The 22505-nt window shown below is 44.1% G+C and overlaps 1 protein-coding gene across 1 annotated transcript in view; it reads left to right on the forward strand.

The window, feature by feature from the left end:
- Window positions 1-22505, forward strand: part of LOC132383523 (sodium-dependent lysophosphatidylcholine symporter 1-like) — a 70541-nt gene that overhangs the window by 10172 nt on the left and 37864 nt on the right. The window contains exons 4-7 of the mRNA XM_059954614.1: window positions 3070-3083; window positions 10581-10591; window positions 16287-16308; window positions 18066-18083. Coding sequence (XP_059810597.1) covers window positions 3070-3083; window positions 10581-10591; window positions 16287-16308; window positions 18066-18083 — 65 coding nt within the window. The remainder of the gene's footprint in view (window positions 1-3069; window positions 3084-10580; window positions 10592-16286; window positions 16309-18065; window positions 18084-22505) is intronic.

The following is a 22505-nucleotide window of genomic DNA, read 5'->3' on the forward strand; positions in this document are numbered from 1 at the left end:
TGCATTTTTATGTGGTATTGTCTCAGTAATCACACATTATAACAAAATAGGATGATTTCAAGATTTAAGATTGTTTGCTATCATTTCCTGTATAGAAGTATAAGGAGGACAAAATAATTGTTACTCTTGATATGATAAAACACAAAAGATAAAGAACACAGCAATAATAAAAACAAATACAACAAATATAAATATTTTAGATATGTATATAAAAATAGATTGTATGTTCACAGTGACACATCATTAATTGCCCAGTTCTATGACATCATCATTATGTGCCATGTTATGTGACATGGGCGATCATGGTCTAATGAATGTGATTGTTCTTGGCGATCTTCTCTAGAGAAATGGTTTGCCATTGCCTTCTTCTGGGCAGTGTCTTTACAAGATGTGTGACCCCAGCCATTATCAATACTCTTCAGTGATTGTCTGCTTGGCGTCAGTGGTCGCATAACCAGGACTTGTGATATGCACCGGCTGCTCGTAAAAACATAGAAACATAGAAAATAGGTGCAGGAGTAGGCCATTTGGCCCTTCAAGCCTGCACCGCCATTCAGTACAATCATGGCTGATCATCCAACTCTGAACCCTGTACCTGCTTTTTCTCCATACCCCCTGATCCCTTAAGCCACAAGGGCCATATCTAAACTTCCTCTTAAGTATAGCCAATGAACCGGCCTCAACTGTTTCCTGTGGCAGAGAATTCCACAGATTCACCACTCTCTGTGTGAAGAAGTTTTTCTTCATTTCGGTCCTAAAAGGCTTCCCCTTTATCCTTAAACTGTGACCCCTCGTTCTGGACTTCCCCAACATCGGAAACAATCTTCCTGCATCTAGCCTATCCAATCCCTTTAGAATTTTATACATTTCAATAAGATCCCCCCTCAATCTAAATTCCAGTGAGTATAAGCCTAGTCATTTCAGTCTGTCTTCATATGAAAGTCCTGCCATCCCAGCAATCAATCTGGTGAACCTTCTCTGTATTCCCTCTATGGCAAGAATGTCTTTCCTCAGATTAGGGGACCAAAACTGCACACAATATTCTAGGTGCGGTCTCACCAAGGCCTTGTACAACTGCAGTAGAACCTCCCTGCTCCTGTACTCAAATCCTTTTGCTATGAATGCCAACATACCATTTACCTTTTTCACCGCCTGCTGTACCTGCATACCCACCTTCAATGACTGGTGTACAATGACACCCAGGTCTCGTTGCATCTCCCCTTTTCCTAATCGGCCACCGTTCAGATAATAATCTGTTTTCCTGTTCTTGTAACCAAAGTGGATAACCTCACATATATCCACACTAAATTGCATCTGCCATGAATTTGCTCACTCACCTAACCTATCCAAGTCACCCTGCATCCTCTTAGCATCCTCCTCACAGCTAACACCACCACCCAGCTTCGTGTCATCCACAAACTTGGAGATGCTGCATTTAATTCCCTCGTCTAAATCATTAATATATATTGTAAACAACTGGGGTCCCGGCACTGAGCCTTGCGGTATCCCACTAGTCACTGCCTGCCATTCTGAAAAGGTCCTGTTTACTCCCACTCTTTGCTTCCTGTCTGCCAACTAATTCTCTATCCACATCAATACCATACCCCCAATACCGTGTGCTTTAAGTTTGCACACTAATCTCCTGTGTGGGACCTTGTCAAAAGCCTTTTGAAAATCTAAGTATACCACATCCATTGGCTCTCCCCTATCCACTCTACTAGTTACATCTTCAAAAAATTCTATAAGATTCGTCAGACATGATTTTCCTTTCACAAATCCATGCTGACTTTGTCCAATGATTTCACCTCTTTCCAAATGTGCTGTTATCACATCTTTGATAACCGACTCTAGCATTTTCCCCACCACCGATGTCAGATTAACCGGTCTATAATTCCCCGGTTTCTCGCTCCCTCCTTTTTTAAAAAGTGGGGTTACATTAGCCACCCTCCAATCCTCAGGAACTAAGGAGAACTAATCCAGAATCTAAGGAGTTTTGAAAAATTATCACTAATGCATCCACTATTTCTTGGGCTACTTCCTTAAGCACTCTGGGATGCAGACCATCTGGCCTTGGGGATTTATCTGCCTTTAATCCCTTCAATTTACTGAACACCACTTCCCTACGAACATGTATTTCCCTCAGTTCCTCCATCTCACTAGACCCTCGGTCCCTTACTATTTCCGAAGATTATTTATGTCCTCCTTAGTGAAGACAGAACCAAAGTAGTTATTCAATTGGTCTGCCATGTCTTTGTTCCCTATGATCAATTCACCTGTTTCTAACTGTAAAGGACCTAAATTTATTTGTCTTGACCAATCTTTTTCTTTTCACATATCAATAAAAGCTTTTACAGTCAGTTTTTATGTTCCCTGCCAGCTTTCTCTCATAATCTTTTTTCCCTTTCCTAATTAAGCCCTTTGTCCTCCTCTGCTGGTCTCTGAATTTTTCCCAGTCCTCAGGTGTGCCGCTTTTTTTTGCTAATTTATATGTCCATCCACCACCTACTCCCATGATCAAGGAGGGGGCTAAGCCAGTGGTACACCTTGCCCAAGGGTGACCTGCAGGCCAGCAGAGGGAAGGAACACCTCACACCTCCTTTGGTAGAGATGCCAGGCTGTACGTAAGCTGACTAATGGGAAATAATAAATGTCTTAAACGCGGCTATCCAAGATCAATTCATGTAAGAACTGACAAAGCTGTGATATCCAGAGCTCTCCTCAATGTTTGAGCTTTGTCACTGGTTACCAGAGATTGCAGAATGTCTTTTTAACCATCCTTCCCAGGTGATTTAACGGTGCGAGTGTGTAGTCTAAGTGTACTGTATCAGGATGCCTCCGTCACCATGACCTAGAGAGGGAAAGTTGATAGACCGGCTGGTCATTCCCTCGCCAATATTTTCCCATGTTTGCACTACACAAAGCAACGATTTTTACTGCTGTTCTAATCCTGGGTCAGTTAAAATGCATTCAAAGAAGTAAATTTTGCTGTCTGGCAGTGACCTTGGTTTCTTTCAGTATATATATATTTTTTAAAAACTACTGGCAACCATCCCTGTAACACTTTGTAAGACACCACTAGTAGGGTTCTCTCCGGCAGGGACCTGCACAGCAAAAGAAACTTCTCATTTCTTTGTGTCGAGGAGGTGGGGAACGTGCAATTTGACAACAGCTAAGTCCTGCCCACAGAATTAACCAGAGCTGTTCAATACTTAAATCATTCCATGACACTGAACATTTTCCCAGATACTAAAACAAAATTCCAAAAAATATTTGGTAAGTATACTTAACCAAACTTAAAATGAACAAAAAATTTCTTAGCTTAACCACAATAACGTCTTCAAATATTTTTAAAATATTTCCAAGCTCTTTCTTTTAAAGACTCATTTTTAAGTATTAGTTTGATTAAACTAATAAACTCTCCCCCAATGTTGACGAAGCCGCTCCCTCTGTACAAGCTGAGGGAACATCCCTTTGTGTCTCCTCAGATATGATCACTATACTCAGGTAGGTGCAAGGCAGATTTATGGCCCAAAACATCGGCCGTTTATTCCGTTCCACAGATGCCCCCTGACCTGCTGAGCACCTCCAGCATTGTGTGCGTGATTGCGTGTGTTGCTTCGAATTTCTGGCATCCCTGCAGATTTTCTGGTGTCTGTACTGAAAATGACAGTCGGATTCCACATTGCGAAATCCCAGAGTTATTCTTACTTAAGTTTATTTTTTACTTAGCAATGCAGTGCAGAATGGGCCCTTTCAGCCCTTCGACACCCTCCCCAGCCATCCCAGCAAAACCCAACAACCCCTATTTAACCCTAACCTAATCACAGGACAATTTACAATGACCACTTAACCCACCCGGTATATCTTTGGACGTGCATGGTTCGTCCACAGTACATCTGTAGAAATTTGCGTGTGGAAGGAAGAATTCAGTGTTTCCCAGTGAACTCTCTCAGTGTGATCACACCTAGCTGTGTCCTCCAGACCTGCTTGGACAAGGAGAGATCCCTTAAGGTACGATGAGCAAATACCCAATACGTGAGGAAAAAAGGAAAAAATAGTGCAAACAGCAAAAATTATACACGTCAAACCGCAGAGACCCCAAAATGGTCCAGGAGCCACAGCCAACGAGTCAGGTCACTATAGCGTTGTGTCGATGACTGCAGGCCTCAGCCACAGAGACAGTTCTGCACCAAAGTGCCTCAATCAAATTGCGGAAATAGCAAAAATAAAAGAGTGGCCAGAAATACACGGAACATGAACCACCGAGTCCCCCAAAAGCGAGTCCGCAACTGTGGAGCTCATTCTGCACTGAGGATGTTAAACATCAAACCACAGAGTCCCACAGCCACGAGCCGCACTGAGGTGATCGAACCTGCCCCTTCCCCTAGCAGCAGCGAGAGGGTAACCAGTCAAACACAGGCTGAACACCCACTCACCCCGTACACTTCAATCAGTGAGGAAGGGCGGAGTCACCCACGGCTTCACATCCTGTCCTTTCCCAGCAGATAACAGATGCAGCCGCTCACTAGTCAGCCGAAAAATATAAAATCATGAGTGGAAATTACAGGCTGCAGTCGAAAGCAGTTCAGGAGAAGAAGCTTATCTAAAAGTAGTTTTGTGAGCTGGCACCGTAGGCCACTGGCGCCATCTTGGTTTTTCATTTAAGACACACACACACACACACACACACACAATGATGGAGGAACTCAACAGGCCAGGCAGCATCCATGGAAAAGAGTAAACAGCTTTGGATTTCCGGCATGCATGGATTCTCTTGTGTACGTGTAACTAGGGAAATCCCTCAGTCTGCACTGCACCGGATTCCTCCGATACAAACGGGCTTGGTTGTGGCATGCAGAGGCGTCCTCGCCCTGCAGAGCTTCTGAAGGAGGGCCAGGTTCTGACTGGCCAGCTGTGAGCGGCGCCCGCATGAAAGGAGGATCACTGTTTTCCAGGCTCTTCGATAGGGTCCGTCCGTCAATGTTTATGAGCGTGTACAGCACTCCAGTTTCCGCCTCTTACTTCCTGATAAAAATAATTAAAGTATAATTGTGCCCATCTCACATCCTGGATGGTAGCTTTGTAACTGATGCCAATAGCAACTCGGTGTGAGAGCATTAAAACAGCACAGTGCAGAAAAAAGCAGCCTTTCAGCGCTGTGCTGGCTGAAGATTAAATGACTACTCATTCCCATATTCTTCCTGACACTCATGATAGCAAGGAATGAACTTTAAATCTTGCCAGAACATTAAAGCTGCTATTTATTCTGCCCAATTAGGTTTGCTGGACTGAGTAAAGTAAAAGCTTTATCAGCCGTTGGTAATGCAACCAGTGGAATCTTGGCACGTTTGACGACAGGATCTGACTCCCAGCACTTTCTCTTCTGTGTTTGCTTTAAATTTGACTTGTCCACTTGTAAAAGGTGGGTCACGTGGTGCAGTTATGGAGCCTGCAATGTGATCCTTTCAGAGGCATTGGACCGGGTCTTCCCTCCTTGCGTATATTGGAAGCTGCAGCTTTTGACTTGCATCGGCGTCTGTCCTGGCTGCCTCGCTGTGAAACGTGGTCGGCTCTCTCGCCTTTCCTCCCGGCCCGGTAAAACAGCAGCAGTTGCACATAAGTAAATATACGCCTCGTGGCCACTTCAGGTAGCTCCCCGTGCCTAATAAAGTGGCCACTGAGTTTATGTCCGTGGTCTTCTGCTGCAGACCATCCACTTGAAGGTTCAATGTGTTGCACAGTCAGAGGTCCTCTACACGCCGCTGTTGTAACGCGTGGTTATTTGAGCCAATCGGCCTCCTCCTGTCAGCTTGAACCAGAATCCTATGGCCTTTTGTATTAACTAGGTGTTATCACCCACAGAACTGGATTTTTTTTCAGTTACACAATTCTCTGTAAACTCTCTAACGTGTGAAAAGATGAGCAATTTCTGAGATATTCAAACCACCCCATCTGGCATCAATAATCAAAGTCACTCAAAGCGTATTTCTTACTCATTTTGATGTTTGATCTGATGAGCAACAACTGAACCTCTTGACTGTACCTTCAGGCTTTTAAGCATTGAGTTGCTCCCACACGATTGATTGATTAGATATTCCTTCCAGGCAGCAGTGGGAATTGAACCTGGGTCACTGGTACCGTAAAGCGTTGTGCTCACCACTGCGCCAACGTGCCGTGGGTTGGTTCATTGTCCATTCAGAAATGTGATGGCAGAGGGGTAGTAAACATTGAGTGTCTGTGTTCTCCAAGATGTCTAGTCTATTTCCTCACCTCCAAGTTTCACTAACTTAAAAGAGCGTTCAGATTCTGATCTATCTGCCCAAACCTATTCCAAAAACTGAGTAAAGTTCAGCACCTTTTAAACGTCAGGCTACCTGTTGAAATTGCTTTCCAAATGACCATGGTTAAGGGCAACATCTTTTGCTCTGCCTCTGACTTATCATTTTCTTTTTCACTGCTCAAACCTATCCTTACACTGTTGCAAATGGATTGCTGAGGGATAATATTACTACTCAGGATTATCACTTCAATGTCATTATGCCTTGCTGTCTTTCCTTCTACTTGTAGAAACCCTACAAGGGGCTAATCTTTGAAACGTTCCTCCACTTCCAAGTAAGTCCTCTCACGCCGTACTTGATCGCCCTCTGTTACCATGGTAAAATGCTCTTGGATCTTCGTGGGCAGCATTACATAAGCATGTATTAGGATGGGGCTGCAAGATCTCTCCTGGGCACTTACAATTTGCTACAGTGATGGACTGCAAGGTTCTAAAGTTGGGGTTGAATCTCTCTGAATTACGACAAAGGCAAAAATAAATGTCCCACTGCTAAGTAAAGGAACTTCAGCAGAGAGAGCACTGGTCACTATTTCCCCCAACCCTTTTGCTTTCCTGCTTGACACGATCATTTATTTTTGAAATGGCAAATCACTACAGAATTAAGTGATCGTGCAGCAGCTCAAAGATTTGTATCCCCAAGGAAATACCACGGTTTATTTGAAATGTGCAGCGGGCTGTTTGATATGTTGAAAGTAATTGAACCCCTGCCAGCAAGCCATTCACATGCTAGTTCTGTCCGTAAAGTCCCCGGTTCATTTGTGTACTGCCGAAATCGCGTATGTTTTTTATTCTTTACAAAATTCTGTAATTGGAATGTTAAACTGGAAACATTTCAGTGCCGTTGGGTACTGGTAGCAGGCCAGGGGCAGCAAAGCACCAGCTGCTGGAACACTGGAACTATTGTATCTGCTGGCCAATGTTGCCTGCAAGATTTCCTTCATCTGCAGATACCCAGCCCCTCTCAAGTTGCTACTTACAGCTCTTGAAGAGTAAAACAGAAATAAAGCTAGAACAGAGATTATGGGCAGAAGGGCCATCTCTCTGCTCCTAGACCGTAGAGCATTCAGAGTCGATTTCTTTTTTTTGCCTTTGCTTGGGTTGGTTAGTAGTTGTCCATAAGGCGCGTCTTTGCCTAACGTAAGTGCAGTTACTTGCCAAGGCAACTTCCACCAGCATCTCCCCAAACCCTGCGACCTGTAGCAGCAACAAAGGATAACGATCTCAGGGATCAGGCATGGCAGAAGGTACAGGAATCTTGGCTTCCATGCTGGAAGCTTCGACCACGCTCTACTATTTGCGTGATGTGGTCGAGGCGCTTCAGTGAGGAGCTGGATCTGCGACTGCGGCCTGCAACCATCGATGCAGCACTGAACTGAGTGGCACAGAGGCTGTGGGCATCAGCTCCTGGGCCATCTTCACTCCCCTCAGCGGCTCATAGCTGTGGGCTCACCCTCGGTGACTCTGCGGCTTGATGTTTAATATTTTGTACGTTATTTGTTGTTCTGCTGTTTGTGTAATTTGTTTTTTGAGCATGTCTGATGGTCCTGTTGTCTGGGCTTTTTCTTCAAATGGGTTCTATGTTGCTCCTCTTGTGGCTGCTTGCAAGAAGGTGAATCTCAAGATTGCACACTGTATACATACTTCGATAATAAATGTACTTTCAACGTTTGCAAGTTCTCCTCCAAGTCATACACCAACCTGACTTGGAAAAATCATCTTGTTCCTGTGTTGTCACTGGATCTAAACTTCCTCCCCCACAGGCCGTGTGAATGTTTTCGTTCAAAGTGCCTACAATGATTCAAGAAAGTGACTCACCGTCACCACTTCGAGGAGTAGTAATCAGCCATGATGAAATGGTAGGAGAAGACTCGATGGGCCGATTGGCCTAATTCTGCTCTATGTCTTGTGGTCTAAGTCAGAAGATGAGGTGCATGTCCTACTGCTTGTGATTGAGATTCCCTGAACAGATAGGAAGCCAAAGGCAGAGGCTGGAATTGGAGTGGATCTGAGAATCAGAATCACTGGAAGTTGGTGTAGGTGAATGGAGGTGTTCTTCAAAGTGGCCGCAAGTGTAGTTTAGATTACCCAGTGAGAACTGAGGGCACTGCACAACATGGGGTGAATTGTAACTGCCTCATCTAGAAGGAGTGTTGGGGGACCTGGGCTACAAGAAAGGGGGCAATACATGGGCAAAGGTTGCATCCCCAGCTATTGCTGTGCAAAGGGGATTGAGTGTTGGAAGTGGAGGGGTGGCCCTCAATGATAAGGAGGAAATGGTCCTTCTGAATCTTGAAAAAGAGGAAGGAAAGATACTTCTGATGGTGACTTCACGTTGAGGAGGCTGGTAGGATGGAAGGTGAAGCAAAACTAAATCTCCAAGCAGAAACAGCAGATATTGAAAAAAAAAATCTCTCCCATGTTGAAATATTCCTCCTCCTCCTTCACCTCTTCCCTAAATAAAATTCTATTGCTTCAGAAACTCAGTATTGTACTGATAGAGTAATAGAGGCTTTCCTCCTGGCAATCTTTAGTTGGAAACTAATTTAGAGGAATTTCCCTTGGGCAACCTGTTTTTTTTATTTATTATGTTAAAGTTATTTTATAATCAGGGTGTGCAATTATTTCATTTTATGATCAACTACTTCCTACTGGGTTAATTATTCTCCCTAGATTTCCATGTGGATTGGCCACATACATTATCAGTCACAAGTTTAGAAATTTGATTTGAGTATATCTTCATTGTGTTGCATCTGTTTTTGTTTTGAGTGGGGTGTGATGAGAATAGTTCAACTCCGCCACTTGAATTTAGCTGGATACCTGCATTTGCAGATCACATGTGCACCATTGACCTGGCTTCTGCATTGGACATACTTGTAATGGATGTTTGTACGTTGTCAGGGTAATTTAGACCACGTGCTTCTGAAGGTCAGTTGATGTTGGGCATTCTCTGCTAACTGTAGAAACATGGAAATCTACAGCACATTACAGACCCTTTGGCCCATAATGTTGTGCCAACTATGTAACCTCGTCTAGAAACTGCCTGGAATTTCCCTTGCGCATCACCCTCTATTTCTCTAAGCTCCATGCACCTACCTAAGAGTCTCTTAAAAGAACCTATCGTATCTGCCTCCACCACCGTTGCTGGCCGTGCATTCCATGCACCCACCACTCTCTGTGTGAAAAAGTTACCTCTGACATCCCCCTCGTACCTACTTCCAAGCACCTTAAAACTATGCCCCCTCCTGTTAGCCATTTCAGCCCTGGGTAAAAGCCTCTGACTATCCACACGATCAATGCCTTTTATCATCTTATGCACCTCTATGGGGTCACCTCTCATCCTCTGTCACTCCAAGGGAAAGAGGTCAACTTCACTCAACCTGTTCTCATAAGGCATGCTCTCCAATCCAGGCAACATTCTTGTAAGTCTCGTCTGCACTCCTTTCCACACCCTTCCTGTAGTGAGGTGACCAAAACTGAATACAGTACTCCAAGTGGGGTCTAGCTAAGGTCGTGTATAGTTGTAACATTACCTCACAGTTCTTGAACTCAATCCCACGGTTGATGAATGCAAACAACACCATACACCTTCTTAACAACACTGTCAACCTGCACAGCAGCTTTGAGTGTCCTTTGGACACAGACCCCAAGGTCTCGCTGATCCTCCGCACTGCCATGAGTTTTATCATTAATATTGTATTCTATTAATATTATCTAGAGTGGGGTGATTTAAGGGGAGCCTTCCTCAGCAGGTATCTGCTCTGTGCTGTGAGCCTTGGCTTTGGTAGCAACACACACACACATACAAAATGCTGGAGGAACTCAGCAGGCCAGGCAGCATCTGTGGAAAAGTTTCTTCCTCCTTATATACACTTGGACCCATCCACTAAATGGCCTGCTATGGAAGCACCAATGCCCAGGATTTTAGAAAGTAGGGGGTGCAGCCCAGTCTGTCACAGGCAAAGCCGTCTCCACCATTGAGCACACTTGCATGGAGCTGATGCTGCCTCAGGAAAGCAGCATCCATCATCGAAGACCCCCACCGTCCAGGCCACACTCTTCTTGCTGCTACCATTGGGCAGGAGGTACAGGAGCCTTGGGTCCCCCACCACCAGGGTCAGCAACATTTATTACCCTACAACCATTAGGCTCCTGAAACTGAGTGTACGTCACTCATCTCAACTCTGAACTGATTCTACGACCTACAGAGCTACTTTCAAGGGCACCCTAAAACACGTGTTCTCAGTTTTTTTATTTGTACAATTTGTCTTTTGCACATTGGTCATCAGTCTTTGTCAGAGTTTGTAAATTCTGTTGTATTTCTTTATTTTCCTGTAAATGCCTGTAAGAAAACGAATCTATATGTTAACATATACTTTGATAATAAATTTAATTTTAACTTTAAATGCATGTTGAAGTTCTGTCCAATTTGCAAACCTTGAGCCAACTAGAATGAGCGTTGCTACTTCATTTAGCCATGCAATGTGAAAATTGGATTCAAGGCTGTATTGTTAGTCACAGATGCTACAACAGTTCATGCTAGCCCAGGTCAAGGCAGAATTTGGAGCAATCAAGTGTGTATTATAGAAACTCTAACCTCTCTCCCTACCTCACAATTAGATAGGAAGAAGGCAGACCAGTCTCACTGCTGACTTGATTCTTGATGTGCTCCAGGCATTTGGTGTGAAATGACAGCCACTGACTGAGATTAACAACAAAACTAGCACTGTATTCCCTCCATCCAGAGAGCTTGAAGAGAGGCTGATGAGCTTCCGTTCTTGTGCATTGTACAAGCTACTGTTTCACAGAAAACAATCTTAATATGTAAACATTTCACAACTCAATGCAGGATCAAAGTGAACCCAATTTCTGGTTTGCTAGAACTGGCTCTTAATGCTATACAGTAATTTCCATGTACAATATTAAACAACCAGTTTTGTGCGTTATTTGTTCACGTTTTGCTGTTTGCATGATTTGCTTTTTCAGCACACCTGATGGTCTTGTTGTCTGGACTTTTGCTTTAAACGGGTTTAGTTTTGAGGACTTGGTTGGAATTGAAATAGCTGATTTTTTTTTTGGCTTTTTAATCAGATGTGCAATGTATGCTGGATATTTCCTGTCAGTGTTTCTCCATCAGCAAATTATAACTTCCCAACATCGAGCATCAAAAGGAAATGCATCATTAAGGACACACCCCCCACCCCCATCACCCAGGAAGTGCCCTCTTCTCCCTCTTCTCATTGCTACCATCAGGGAAGCGTGCAGGAGCCTGAAGATGGACACTCAACATTTTAGGAGCAATTTCTTCCCCTCAGCCATCAGACTTCTGAATGGACAATAAACCCAGGAACTCTGCCTCACTATCCTTTTCCTTTTTTTTATTTGCTCTCATTTCACACGACTTGTGTGTGTAATTATATTTATTTATATTTTTTAATTAAGTATTGCAATGTACTGCTGCTGCAAAACAACAAATTTCATGCACGACAGATGCCAGTGATATTAAACCTGATTCTGAACAGCCAGGAATACAATCTAGCAACTGTACTTTGGCTATCATAGGTCTTTTACTTCAGAATCAGTGATTTATGCTTACTGATGAAACGCATGAATTGGAAATTGATTTTGGATTTCATATCATCAGTCCTTGAAAATCCTGAGACAGTCTTCTGTTCTGGAAATACTGTCTGAATTGGAGAACAAAAATACAGCATTATTGTATTCACATTGATAATAAGCAACCACTGAATATTTCACATCGTTAATTCCAAAAAATTGCTTTATTTAAATTTGAAATTGTTTTGAGGTAAATTTTGGGGGTGAGGCCCACTGTCACCAACAATTCCAAAATGTGTGTTGCTGAGGCTGCAGTTCCTCAGGGGAAAAGCAGTCTCACATCCAGTCCTATTCAAATGGACCAACTAATTCTTAATGGGGCTCCATTTGGGAATGCTTCGACTGGAGATGAATATCATCAATATGTTTCAAATCTGGTGTCAAATCACCAGCTGTGTCAATGAAGTTGGATCGGTCGAGCCCCGAAGAGTTTCTTGTCTTGCCGTTGTTCTGTTGTCGCTGTTTTTTGTTGTTCTGTTTTGTGTTGACCATTGCGGGCGTGCAACGTCAGCGCCGGAATGTGTGGCGATACTTCCGGGCTGCACCCCCACCCCCCGGCACGTTGTTGGGTGAGCCGGTCGTTAACGCAAACGACGCACGTCACTGTAGGTTTCAGTGCACACGTGGTAAATAAATCCGACTCAGAATTCACGGTTAGCATAAAGCTATCACAGGGCCAGAGATCCGGGTTCGATTCCTGCCGCAGTCTGTAAGGAGTTCGTACGTTCTCCCTGTTAATAGTTTAGTTGGCCACATGTATAATTGGGCCAGAAGAGTCTGTTACTGTGCTGTATCTCTAAACAAGCTAAGTGGATGCAATTCCAAAAGAGACTCGATGCCTAATTAGATGATGAAATGAGCACAGAATCCCTGTATTGAGAAAATTATATTGTAGCTCAGAAGTAAAAGTCTGTTAAACTTAAGCAAGTTGCAGGCTTGCTTCCGTGTATGTTTCCGTCGATGTGGCAGTGAGGAGCGGACCTCATGCCACAGGCGAGATTAGAATCTGAACCTTCTGCAAATGTAAACGTGGCCTAACAGCCCGGCATGGTTTAAAAAGTGAAACCAATTATAACTACAGAAGATAATTACCATCCTGTGTTTGAGATTAAGTGTAAAATAGCCAAAATGCTGTCTGTTTCTAGGAGCAAGGAGCAGATCAAACTCAAGAGCTCTAATCGTTGTTTTCAGTACTGACTAAGCACAGCCTTCTTATCTCATAGGTCTTCAGAGTTTTAAAAGTATCTTTGGATTCACGTTTTGGTGCAGTTTTTAAAATTTTTGTTTTGCTTTTAATTTTGCAAAGCAAGGCAGGGGAAAGGCCGTGGCTGCAAAATGCACACAAATGTGGAATTAATCAGTTAGAAGTTACTTGGCACATTGCAAAAACTTCAGCCAAGTAGATTAAAGGAGGCTCAAGTAAGCAAAGTAATAAGTTGCAATTTTTTATTTTTTTAACTGAATTTTTGGAATTTACTAAACTTGAGTTCCTTAACAATGTTCTGATGTTTGGCCTCCATTCAGACACCTGGCTCGATTGCAGCAGACATAGGAATTAAAATTCCTCGGTGACTAATTGCTCTGCAATCCATTGTGTTGGTCAGTGTGCTTAGGCAGCAGCAAGCAAAAATCTCGACTTTCTTCTTAGCAGTCCGGCAAACAGGATAGAAAAATGACAGCCTCCACTATGAAACAGTCATTGCTATATTCAAAATCCACTCCAGATGTTTGAAACGTAGAAAATGGCTGCAAAATAAGGCCATTCTGCTCTCTGAGTCTACTGCACTACTCCATATGATCATGGCCAATCGTCTGTCTCTTCACTGTAATCCACCTCTTTTGCCCACATACTTTTGTGCCTAGAAGTTTATCTACCCCCTTGTTAAGTATATTCAGCAATTTGGCCATTATGCCCTTCCTTATTGGAGAATTTCACAGCTTCACCACCTTCAGAGTAAAGAAAATCTCTTCATCTGAGTCCTGATTCCTAGAAAACTGCCCCATCCCCTTCCCAACCTGGGCTCTGTGGCCCCTTGCTTAATGGTAAGGCTCCATGGCGTAAAAAAAAGTTGGGAACCCCTGATCTAGATCCTCACCCTCACAGCCAAGCGGAATATGCTCCCTGCATCTAGTATGTCCTGCCCTGTCAGAAATTTTGTTCATTGAATTTCGAGGTCAAATGTGCATCGTAAATGCAGTGCACCTGGGGATCTGATTACACTGTAAATGGGGAGACTTTTGTTTACATCAGTACCAGTCACCCATAAGACCATAACATATAGAAGCAGAATTGGGCCATTTGGCCCATCGAATCTGCTCCACCATTTCATCATGGCTGATCCATTTCCCTCTCAGCCCCAATCTCCTGCCTTCTACCCGTATCACTTTATGCCCTGACTAATCAAGAATGTATCAACTTCTGCCTTAGATATACCCAATCACACAGCCACCTGTGGCAACAAATTCCACAGATTCACCACTCTCTGGCTGAAGAAATTCCTCCTCATCCCCATTCTAAATGGACGTCCCTCTATTCTGAGGTTGTGCCCTCTGGTCTTAGTCCTCCCACCGTAGGAAACATCCTCTCCGCATCTACTCTATCAAGGCCTTTCAAATTCAATAGGTTTCTGATTCACAGATTCCCCACCCCCTCTTCTGAATTCCAGTGAGTACAGGCCCAGAGCCATCAAACACTCCTCATAAGATACGCCTTTCAATCCTGGAATCATTTTCACGAACCTCCTTTGACCCCTCTCCAGATATTCCTACAGCCAATGCAGCTGTGTCTACACGGGCCTGTTTGTGAACCCTGTTGTCAGGTGCAGGGTCTGGGTAACATGCTTGGTGAATGCTTCTGCTTCACTCCATCTGCTCAATAACCACACACTCCTCCCACAGTTTCCACTGCTCTGCTGTTCACGTCACCTCCCTCACGTCATCCCATGTTTCTCCTTGTTAGATAAGGGGCCCAAAACTGCTCACAATACTCCAAGTGAATCCTCACCGGTGCCTTATAAAGTCTCAACATTATATCCTGCTTTTATATTTTAGTCCTCTCAAAATGAATGCTAACATTGCATTTGCCTTCCTCACCACCGACTCAACCTGCAAATTACTTTTAGGGAATACTGCACGAGGACTTCCATGTCTCTTTGCACCTCAGTGTTTTGAATTTTCTCTCCTTTTAGGAAATATTCTATCTTTATTTCCTCTCGTCAGTCCTCATAAGGGTAGCAGAGGTGGAGAGAGTCAGCAACTTTAAATTCGATGGTATTTTCATTTTGGAGGATCTGTCCTGGGTCCATTACAAAGAAAGTATGGCAGCACCTCTACTTTTTTAAAAGTTTGCAAAGATTCAGTATGTCACCTAAAACTTTGACAAACTTCTATAGATGTGCGGTGGAGAGTATATTGACTGGTTGAATTACAGCCTGGTATGGGAATACCAATGCCCTTGAATGGAAGCCTACAAAAAGTAGTGGATATGACCCAGTTCATCATGGGTTAAACTTTCCCACCATTGAGCACATCTACAAGGAGCGCTGATGCAGGAAAGCAGCATCTGTCATCAAGGATCCCCACCATCCCAGTCGTGCTCCCTTCTCACTTCTGCCCTCAGGAAGTAGGTGCAGGGGCTTCAGGACCCACACCACCAGGTTTAGGACCAATTATTATTCCTCAGCCAACCAGAACGGTAACTTCATTCACCCCATCGCTGAACTGTTCCCACAACCCATGGAGTCACTTTCAAGGACTCTTTTTCTCATGTTCTCGATATTTATTATCAATATTATTTTATTTTTATATTGTACAAGTTGTTGTCTTTTGCACATTAGTTGGCCATCCTGTTGGGGTGCGATCTATCATTGATTCTATTGTGTTTCTTTGCTTTTACTGAATATGCGCACAAGGAAATGAATCATCGGGTTGCATCTGGTGGTATATGTGCACTTACTTTACTTTTTACTTTACTTTACTTTAATTTAATTTACTTTGAACTTTGAATTTATCAAAATGAGTTAGTAGCTACTTAGAGATGATTCATGTATTTCAACATAACGTTATTTGAATTCATGTTGTCCCTCTGTCTACGGCTTTTTATTGCTGCAATTCAGAGTGATGTAGGGCCTGGGAGTTTTACTAGCTCAGCATAACAGACATTTGAAGCTGTTTAAATCAGCCTGTGTTTCTAAGCGTGTTGCTTCACCGGGATTTCTGAGAGGGACGTATCCCGCAGTGCCCAGCTCGTGATTTTGCTCTCTGGCACGGCTGGTTTAGAGGGGAACTGGGAAAGGGCGGGGAGAAAGGAGATGTGTCAACACGCTATCAGTCTCAGCCAACGGCAAGTGGTCCCAGCTGTGAGCTGCTTACAGAACGTGCTGCAGCAGGCCGGGTTACATTCGGTCAAACACCATGGTAGCTGTGATATGCAAAGAATGGGTGAATTTAGAAGCGTATTCTTGGTGCGACTGCAGTTTAGTAACAGTATATGTATAGTTAAAAAAAATATACTTTTGATGAGTACAGATAAAAGGGGTTTGGGGCTTTTGGGGGTTGATGTGCCTGATCCCAATTTTTTTGTGCCGGGGGGAGAGAGATTTGGGGTCGTTGTGCCTATTCTGTTTTTGTTCATTTTTTCTTGTGGGGAGAGGGGATTTGGGGGTCAATGTGCCTGATTTTTTTTTGTGCAGGAGGAAGGATTTGGGGGGGGCATTGATGTGTCTGTTCCATTTTTGTTCATTTTTTCTTGTGGGGAGAGGGGATTTGGGGGTGGTTGATTGTGCTGCCTTTCTTGGATTCATGGCGACCTGGAAGAGGAAAGAATTTCAGAGTTGTATACTTCAATAATAAATGAACCTTTGAACTGACATTGCTACACTTCCCCCCCCCCCACCCCCTGGATAAAGTAATTTCTCCTTATCTCAGTTCTAAATACTTGCATATACCTCACAGCCTTCACGTCCCCACCCAGCCAAGGGAGTCTCCTCCTCATTTCCCTCCTGCCTAGACCCATCAGAACTCAGCACTTCAGATTTTGCATCCGTGAACTTGTGGTAGATTGTGATATCCGAAACACAGTGAGATTGAGATTGTGAACAGAAAAAGAACTTGGGATTTTGTTTTCAAAAATCTTGATTTTTTTTTCAAAGTAACATTTGAAGCGGTAAAGTAGTGGTTAGCACAACGCTTTACAGTGCCAACGACCCGGGTTCAATTCCCGCCACTGTCTTTAAGGCATTTGTACGTTCTCCCGCGTAAGTTTGCGGGTTTCCTCCTGGAGCTCTGGTTTCCTCCCACAGTGCAAGAACGTACCGGTTAGTAGGTAAATTGTTCTGTGATTAGTGTAGGGTTAAATAGGTGGGTTGCTAGGCAGCATAACTCAATGGGCCAAAGGGCCTGATCTGTGCTGTATCTCAATAAGTGGATAATAACTTGTCATTGCTGAAGATGAGATAGCAGTGTGTGCAAAACAGATATTACAATGCATGTGGTACAGCTTAATTCCCATATTTTCAGCATGGGAGGGGACTGGGAAAGAGCCAGTGTGCACAAAAGCTAAATTTTATTACAGTCTCTGATCTTATTCATTGGGATAAGATCTTTTAAACTTAATTTAAAATCCGAAACAGAGGGGCCCTGCACTAAGCACAGGATGAGAGCATCGCATGTGGAAAAGTGAAGTTTATTGACGTTGCAAAACTGGTTTCATCGATTACCTAAAAGATGAGCCCCACAAGTACCCCAAAGCACGCAGTGAAATGCATCACTTGCATCAACGAGCAACACATTCCAAGGATGTGCCGAGGGCAGCCCGCAAGTTTCTTCGTCCTACCAGCACCAACAAAGCATGCCCACAACTTGCTACCTGCACGTCTTTGGTATGTGCGTTGGAGGAAGCCGGGTCACCCAGAGAAAACCCACACAGTCACGGTGACAACACGTCACACCTCACAGGCAGTGGCGGGAATTGAACCCCGATCACAGGGAATGGTACAGCAGCATGCTAACCAGTCCACTGTGATAAGAGTCATCGTCTGTGGTAACAGAATGCACAAGTGGTGGCCGCGAGCCCTACAAATGTGATGGAAAAATAAATTCTAATCAAACTGACCAGAGGGAGATTAGTTATCTGGTTTTCCCTCCCCCCTCCCCTCTTCTCCTATTCCCCAGTCTGACCTCGTACACTTCTCACCCGCCCATCACCTCCCTGTGGGTCCCCTTCTTCTTCCCTTTCTCCTGATGTCCACTCTCCTCTCCTATCAGATTCCTTCCTCTCCAGCCCTTTACCTTTCCTACCCACCCGACTTCACCTCTCACCTTCGAGCCTTTCCTCCTTCCCCTCCCCACACCTTTTTATTCTTGCGTCTTCCCCTTCCCTTTCCAATCCTGAAGAAGGGTCTCGGCCGGAAGCGCCAACGGTTTACTCATTTCCATAGAAGCTGCTGAGCTCCTCCAGCATCTTGTGTGTGTTGCTCTGGATTTCCAGCATCAGCAGAATCTCTTGTGTTTATGGTTAGTTATTGGATTGTTGGTTTAGAAGTGAGGTTGGGATGGGAAGATTAGTGGGTGAACCAAGAGATCCACCATGACTTTGCATTGTCAGAACATTTTAGGGCGTATTCTGGAGTTAGGGTATATAACGAAGTTCAACAGCAGCCATTCTTCAGACCTGAATGTGGATTGTAGATTAAACTTAAAATGCAGCCCTGAACAGTAGTTTAACTGGAGTTGATTTAAAAACCAGACAATGCTAATTAACATTCATTTTGGGTGTCTAGAGTGTGGGTGTGAAAACTATATGCAATTTAAAGGAAGCATTGTAGATACATTGTCGCTGTAGAAGAGCCATACTATTACATTTGATCTTCAGCATATAAGATGTCATGTGATTTTGGGCTGAACAGGCCTCTTCCTCTGACAGGGTCTCATTTTGTTGAATAAAACACTTCTATATCTATTAGCTTCAGTATTTCTGTGGTAACTTTGTTCACTTTACAACAGTCGCACATTCACAGCATCAATACTCATCAACACTCCATCTACATGATTCTAGCGACTGAACTGCTGGAGATGGGATGGAGACGTGGATGGTTCATTAGCCACTCTTTGTCATTGGGACCTGGACCACGACTCATTCTACACTGACCTCAACTCCTTTTTTGTGCCTGTTCCCAATATCCGTTAGTCCTTCAGTCTTCCTAATATTTGTGTCTCTCCACCTTGAATCTACCCAGTAACCCGCATCCACCACCCTCAGAGGCAGAGTTGCAGCGATTCGCCAGCCTCTGAGGCGCCTTGTGATTGTGCAAGGCGCTACGGTACTGTAGCGATTCGCAAAACACTATTAGAGCTCCCAGTGATCGCATGGGTTTCCTCCAGGTGCTCTGGTTTCCTCCCACAATCCAAAGACGTACCTGATGGTAGGTTAATGGGCCGGTGTAAATTGTCCCATGATCAGGCTAGGGTTAAATTGCTGGGCAGCATGGCTTGAAGGCTCTGGAAAGGTCTATTCTGCGCTGTATGTTGATTTATTATTTTTTTAATAAACCTCAACTTCCTAATCCTAGTCTTTCAGCCTTGCAGGAACTGACTTTGCACACTCATTTTGTTTCTCACGACTCCCATTTGTTGGGTGATGTTCTACCACAAGCAGCTGCACCAAGCCTATTTTAACCAGGTCCTGTCTTCCGTTATTGAGAGCTGCATCCTGGGGCAGATCGGAGTTCACGGTGAAGTACCGTTGACGGGAAGGAGGTTGAACACGGTTTGCACCGTCCTTAATGTCATTCTGGGTCAGGGGACGTGGCTTACCTGTATCACTCAGATCTAAGTTGCACCTTAGCTGGCAAGGGTAATGTTTTTCTCCCCCATTTGAACTTGGTTCGAGTCCTCAGATTTCTACGGATTAACCTGGAAGAGACTGTGAATGTGCAGCAATTGCTGACCATTGTAGATATGTATATGGACAGACATATAGCACTAAAGCATAGAAGAGGGCTCTTCAGCCCATCGAGTCCGTGCCAACCTATTACTCTGCCTATTCCCATTGTCCCACGCCTGGACCATAGCCCTCCATACCCCTCCCACCCACATACTTATCCAGATGTTGAAATCAATCCTGCATCCTCCACTTCTACTGACAGCTCATTCCACACGAGCAGCACCCCCGTGAGTGAAGAAATTCCTCCTCAAGTTCCGTTTTAAGTATTTCCCCTTTCAGCCTTCTAGTCCTAGTCTTCCCCAACCTCAGTCTGCTTGCATTTACCCTGTCTATACCCCTCATAATTCTGTATACCTGTAGAACAGCTTCCCTCATTCTCCTACTGCACACTCAAGGGAACAAAGACCTAACCTAACCAACCTTGACTCCTCGAGTCCTGGCTGCATCTTTCAGATTTCCTGTCAGAGCAGTGAACAGCGATGGCGACGTGGCTGAGCTAAAACTTGCTTTTGTTTTCCTGGACTTGACACTTGCTTTCACAGTTAATTCTCTGGAGCGCCTTCAAGTCCTCTTGGTTCACAGGGCGACGCAGAGGGGTTAAAACAAAGGAGCTCTCTGTTGAACAAGTGGTAGCGCAATGCTGCGCCTTCATCTTTGGAATGCAAAGTAACAGTCCGCCAAGACCTGGTGTGTGGTCAGCTCCAGATTCCTGTCCCAACACCATGCCAAATGTTTCCTAGATCCAGAACGGAAAGGACTGGGAATTCTAATGAAATTTGCTCTTTTTTTCTTATCAGAGGGGGATCGAAAACCTGGCTGAATGATGCCACGTTGACAGCCCCTCACTCAACCCAAGAGCTGATTGTCGCTGGAATACTGGAGGAGGAAACCAGAGGGCCTTAACCCAGTCCTCCCCGGGAGATCAGAGGTGGAGAGGGCCAGCACCTTTAAAGTTCCTCAGTGCTATCATTTCAAAGATCTGCCCTGAGCTCAGCATGAAAGTAGAAGTGCCTCTACTTTCTTAGAAGTTTGCAAAGATTCAGTATATCATCTAAAACATTGACAGGTTTCTATAGATGCATCTTGGAGAGTATACTGAATGGTTGCTTCATGGCCTGGTACGGAAACACCAATGCCCAAACCATCAACTGCTTATTCCCCTCTGTAGACGCTGCCTGAGCTGCTGAGTTCCTTCAGCATTTTATGTGGGTTGTCCAAGGTTTCCAGCATCTGCAGAACCTCTTGTGTTATTAATTGAAGATCTTTCTCTGATCTACTGGCTGAAAACGTGAACCCTATCTAGCACTGGATTAAGCGTGGCAGTCGCGGTTCTGAGTCTCACTCAGTGGAAAATCAGCTCCTTGCCACTGGTTATGCCGTAACCGGTCTCTACACACCCGCTAGGAAGCAGAGCAATTGGCATACAGCTGGTAACTCGTACCATTAAAGTTTATTGGCATATGCCCAGCTAGATGTGTGCACAGGTGCAATGAGAAGCTTTCTTACAGCAGCACCAGCACCACTTAGTGTCAGGTACACAACATTTACAAGATGAGCATAAATTGAGCACAATCTTTTACAAGAAAAAGCACAATCAGAATAAATAAACGAGTCCATTTTAGTGTAAAATGGTCATAGAGCTGCTTATTGAGTATTTGATGGCCCTGGGCCTGTTGTTCTCACTGGAATTCAGAAGAATGCGGGGGTATCTCATTGAAACCTATCGAATGTTGAAAGCCCTAGATAGAGTGAACATAGAGAGGATGTTTCTTAAGAAGAATAAGTACTTTATTGATCCAGAGTGGGAAATTATAGTGGACAGTCTTAAGACTAGAGGACAAAGCCTCAGAATAGAAGAACGTCTACTTAGAATGGAGATGAGGAGGAATTTCTTTAGGCTGGTGAGTCATGATTCTGTGGAAGTCATTGCAACAGGCAGCCATAGAGGCCAAATCATTGGCAGAGGTTGGTAGATAGTTGGGTTGAGTTGTTCCCCAATCTTGGCCATCCATATGGAAACATTTTGTCACTGTACAAGGAGATATCATCAGTATGCAGTTCATGCGCAGCATGTGAGGGAATTCCTGGAAGCATGACGTTCCACAAACAGGCATGTAAATCTCTATCCTATTTGTAAGCCAACGTGGGCAAAATTCCAGACCATAACACACTGATTTTGTCATGCAACCAATGAGCGATGAAACCCCCGCCCTTTGTCACAATTGAGTTTCCGTAATGATGATCAATCAGCTGATTGATAAATATATAAAGGCCAAGCATTCAGGGGGATGATGTCTCCTTGTATGGTGACAAATAACTCAACCCAACAATCAATCACCCGAGCTACACATTTTCCGTCTTATTTCCAGGTTGATAGATTCTTGATTGATCAGGGCATGAAGGAATATGGGGAGAAGGCAGGAGATTGGGGCGGAGAGGGAAATAGATCAGCCATGATGAAATAATGGAACAGACTCGATGGGCCAAATGGCCTAATTCTGCTCCTCTGTCATGTGGTCTTATGGTCTACTGATTAGGTTTGTACAGATTTTTTCAGGAACCAAACATCTGAAGGGAAGTGGCTGTTCTTGAACCTTGGTGGTGTGGGACTTT

This window comes from Hypanus sabinus, chromosome 30, assembly GCF_030144855.1.
Source record: "Hypanus sabinus isolate sHypSab1 chromosome 30, sHypSab1.hap1, whole genome shotgun sequence".
NCBI lineage: Eukaryota > Metazoa > Chordata > Chondrichthyes > Myliobatiformes > Dasyatidae > Hypanus > Hypanus sabinus.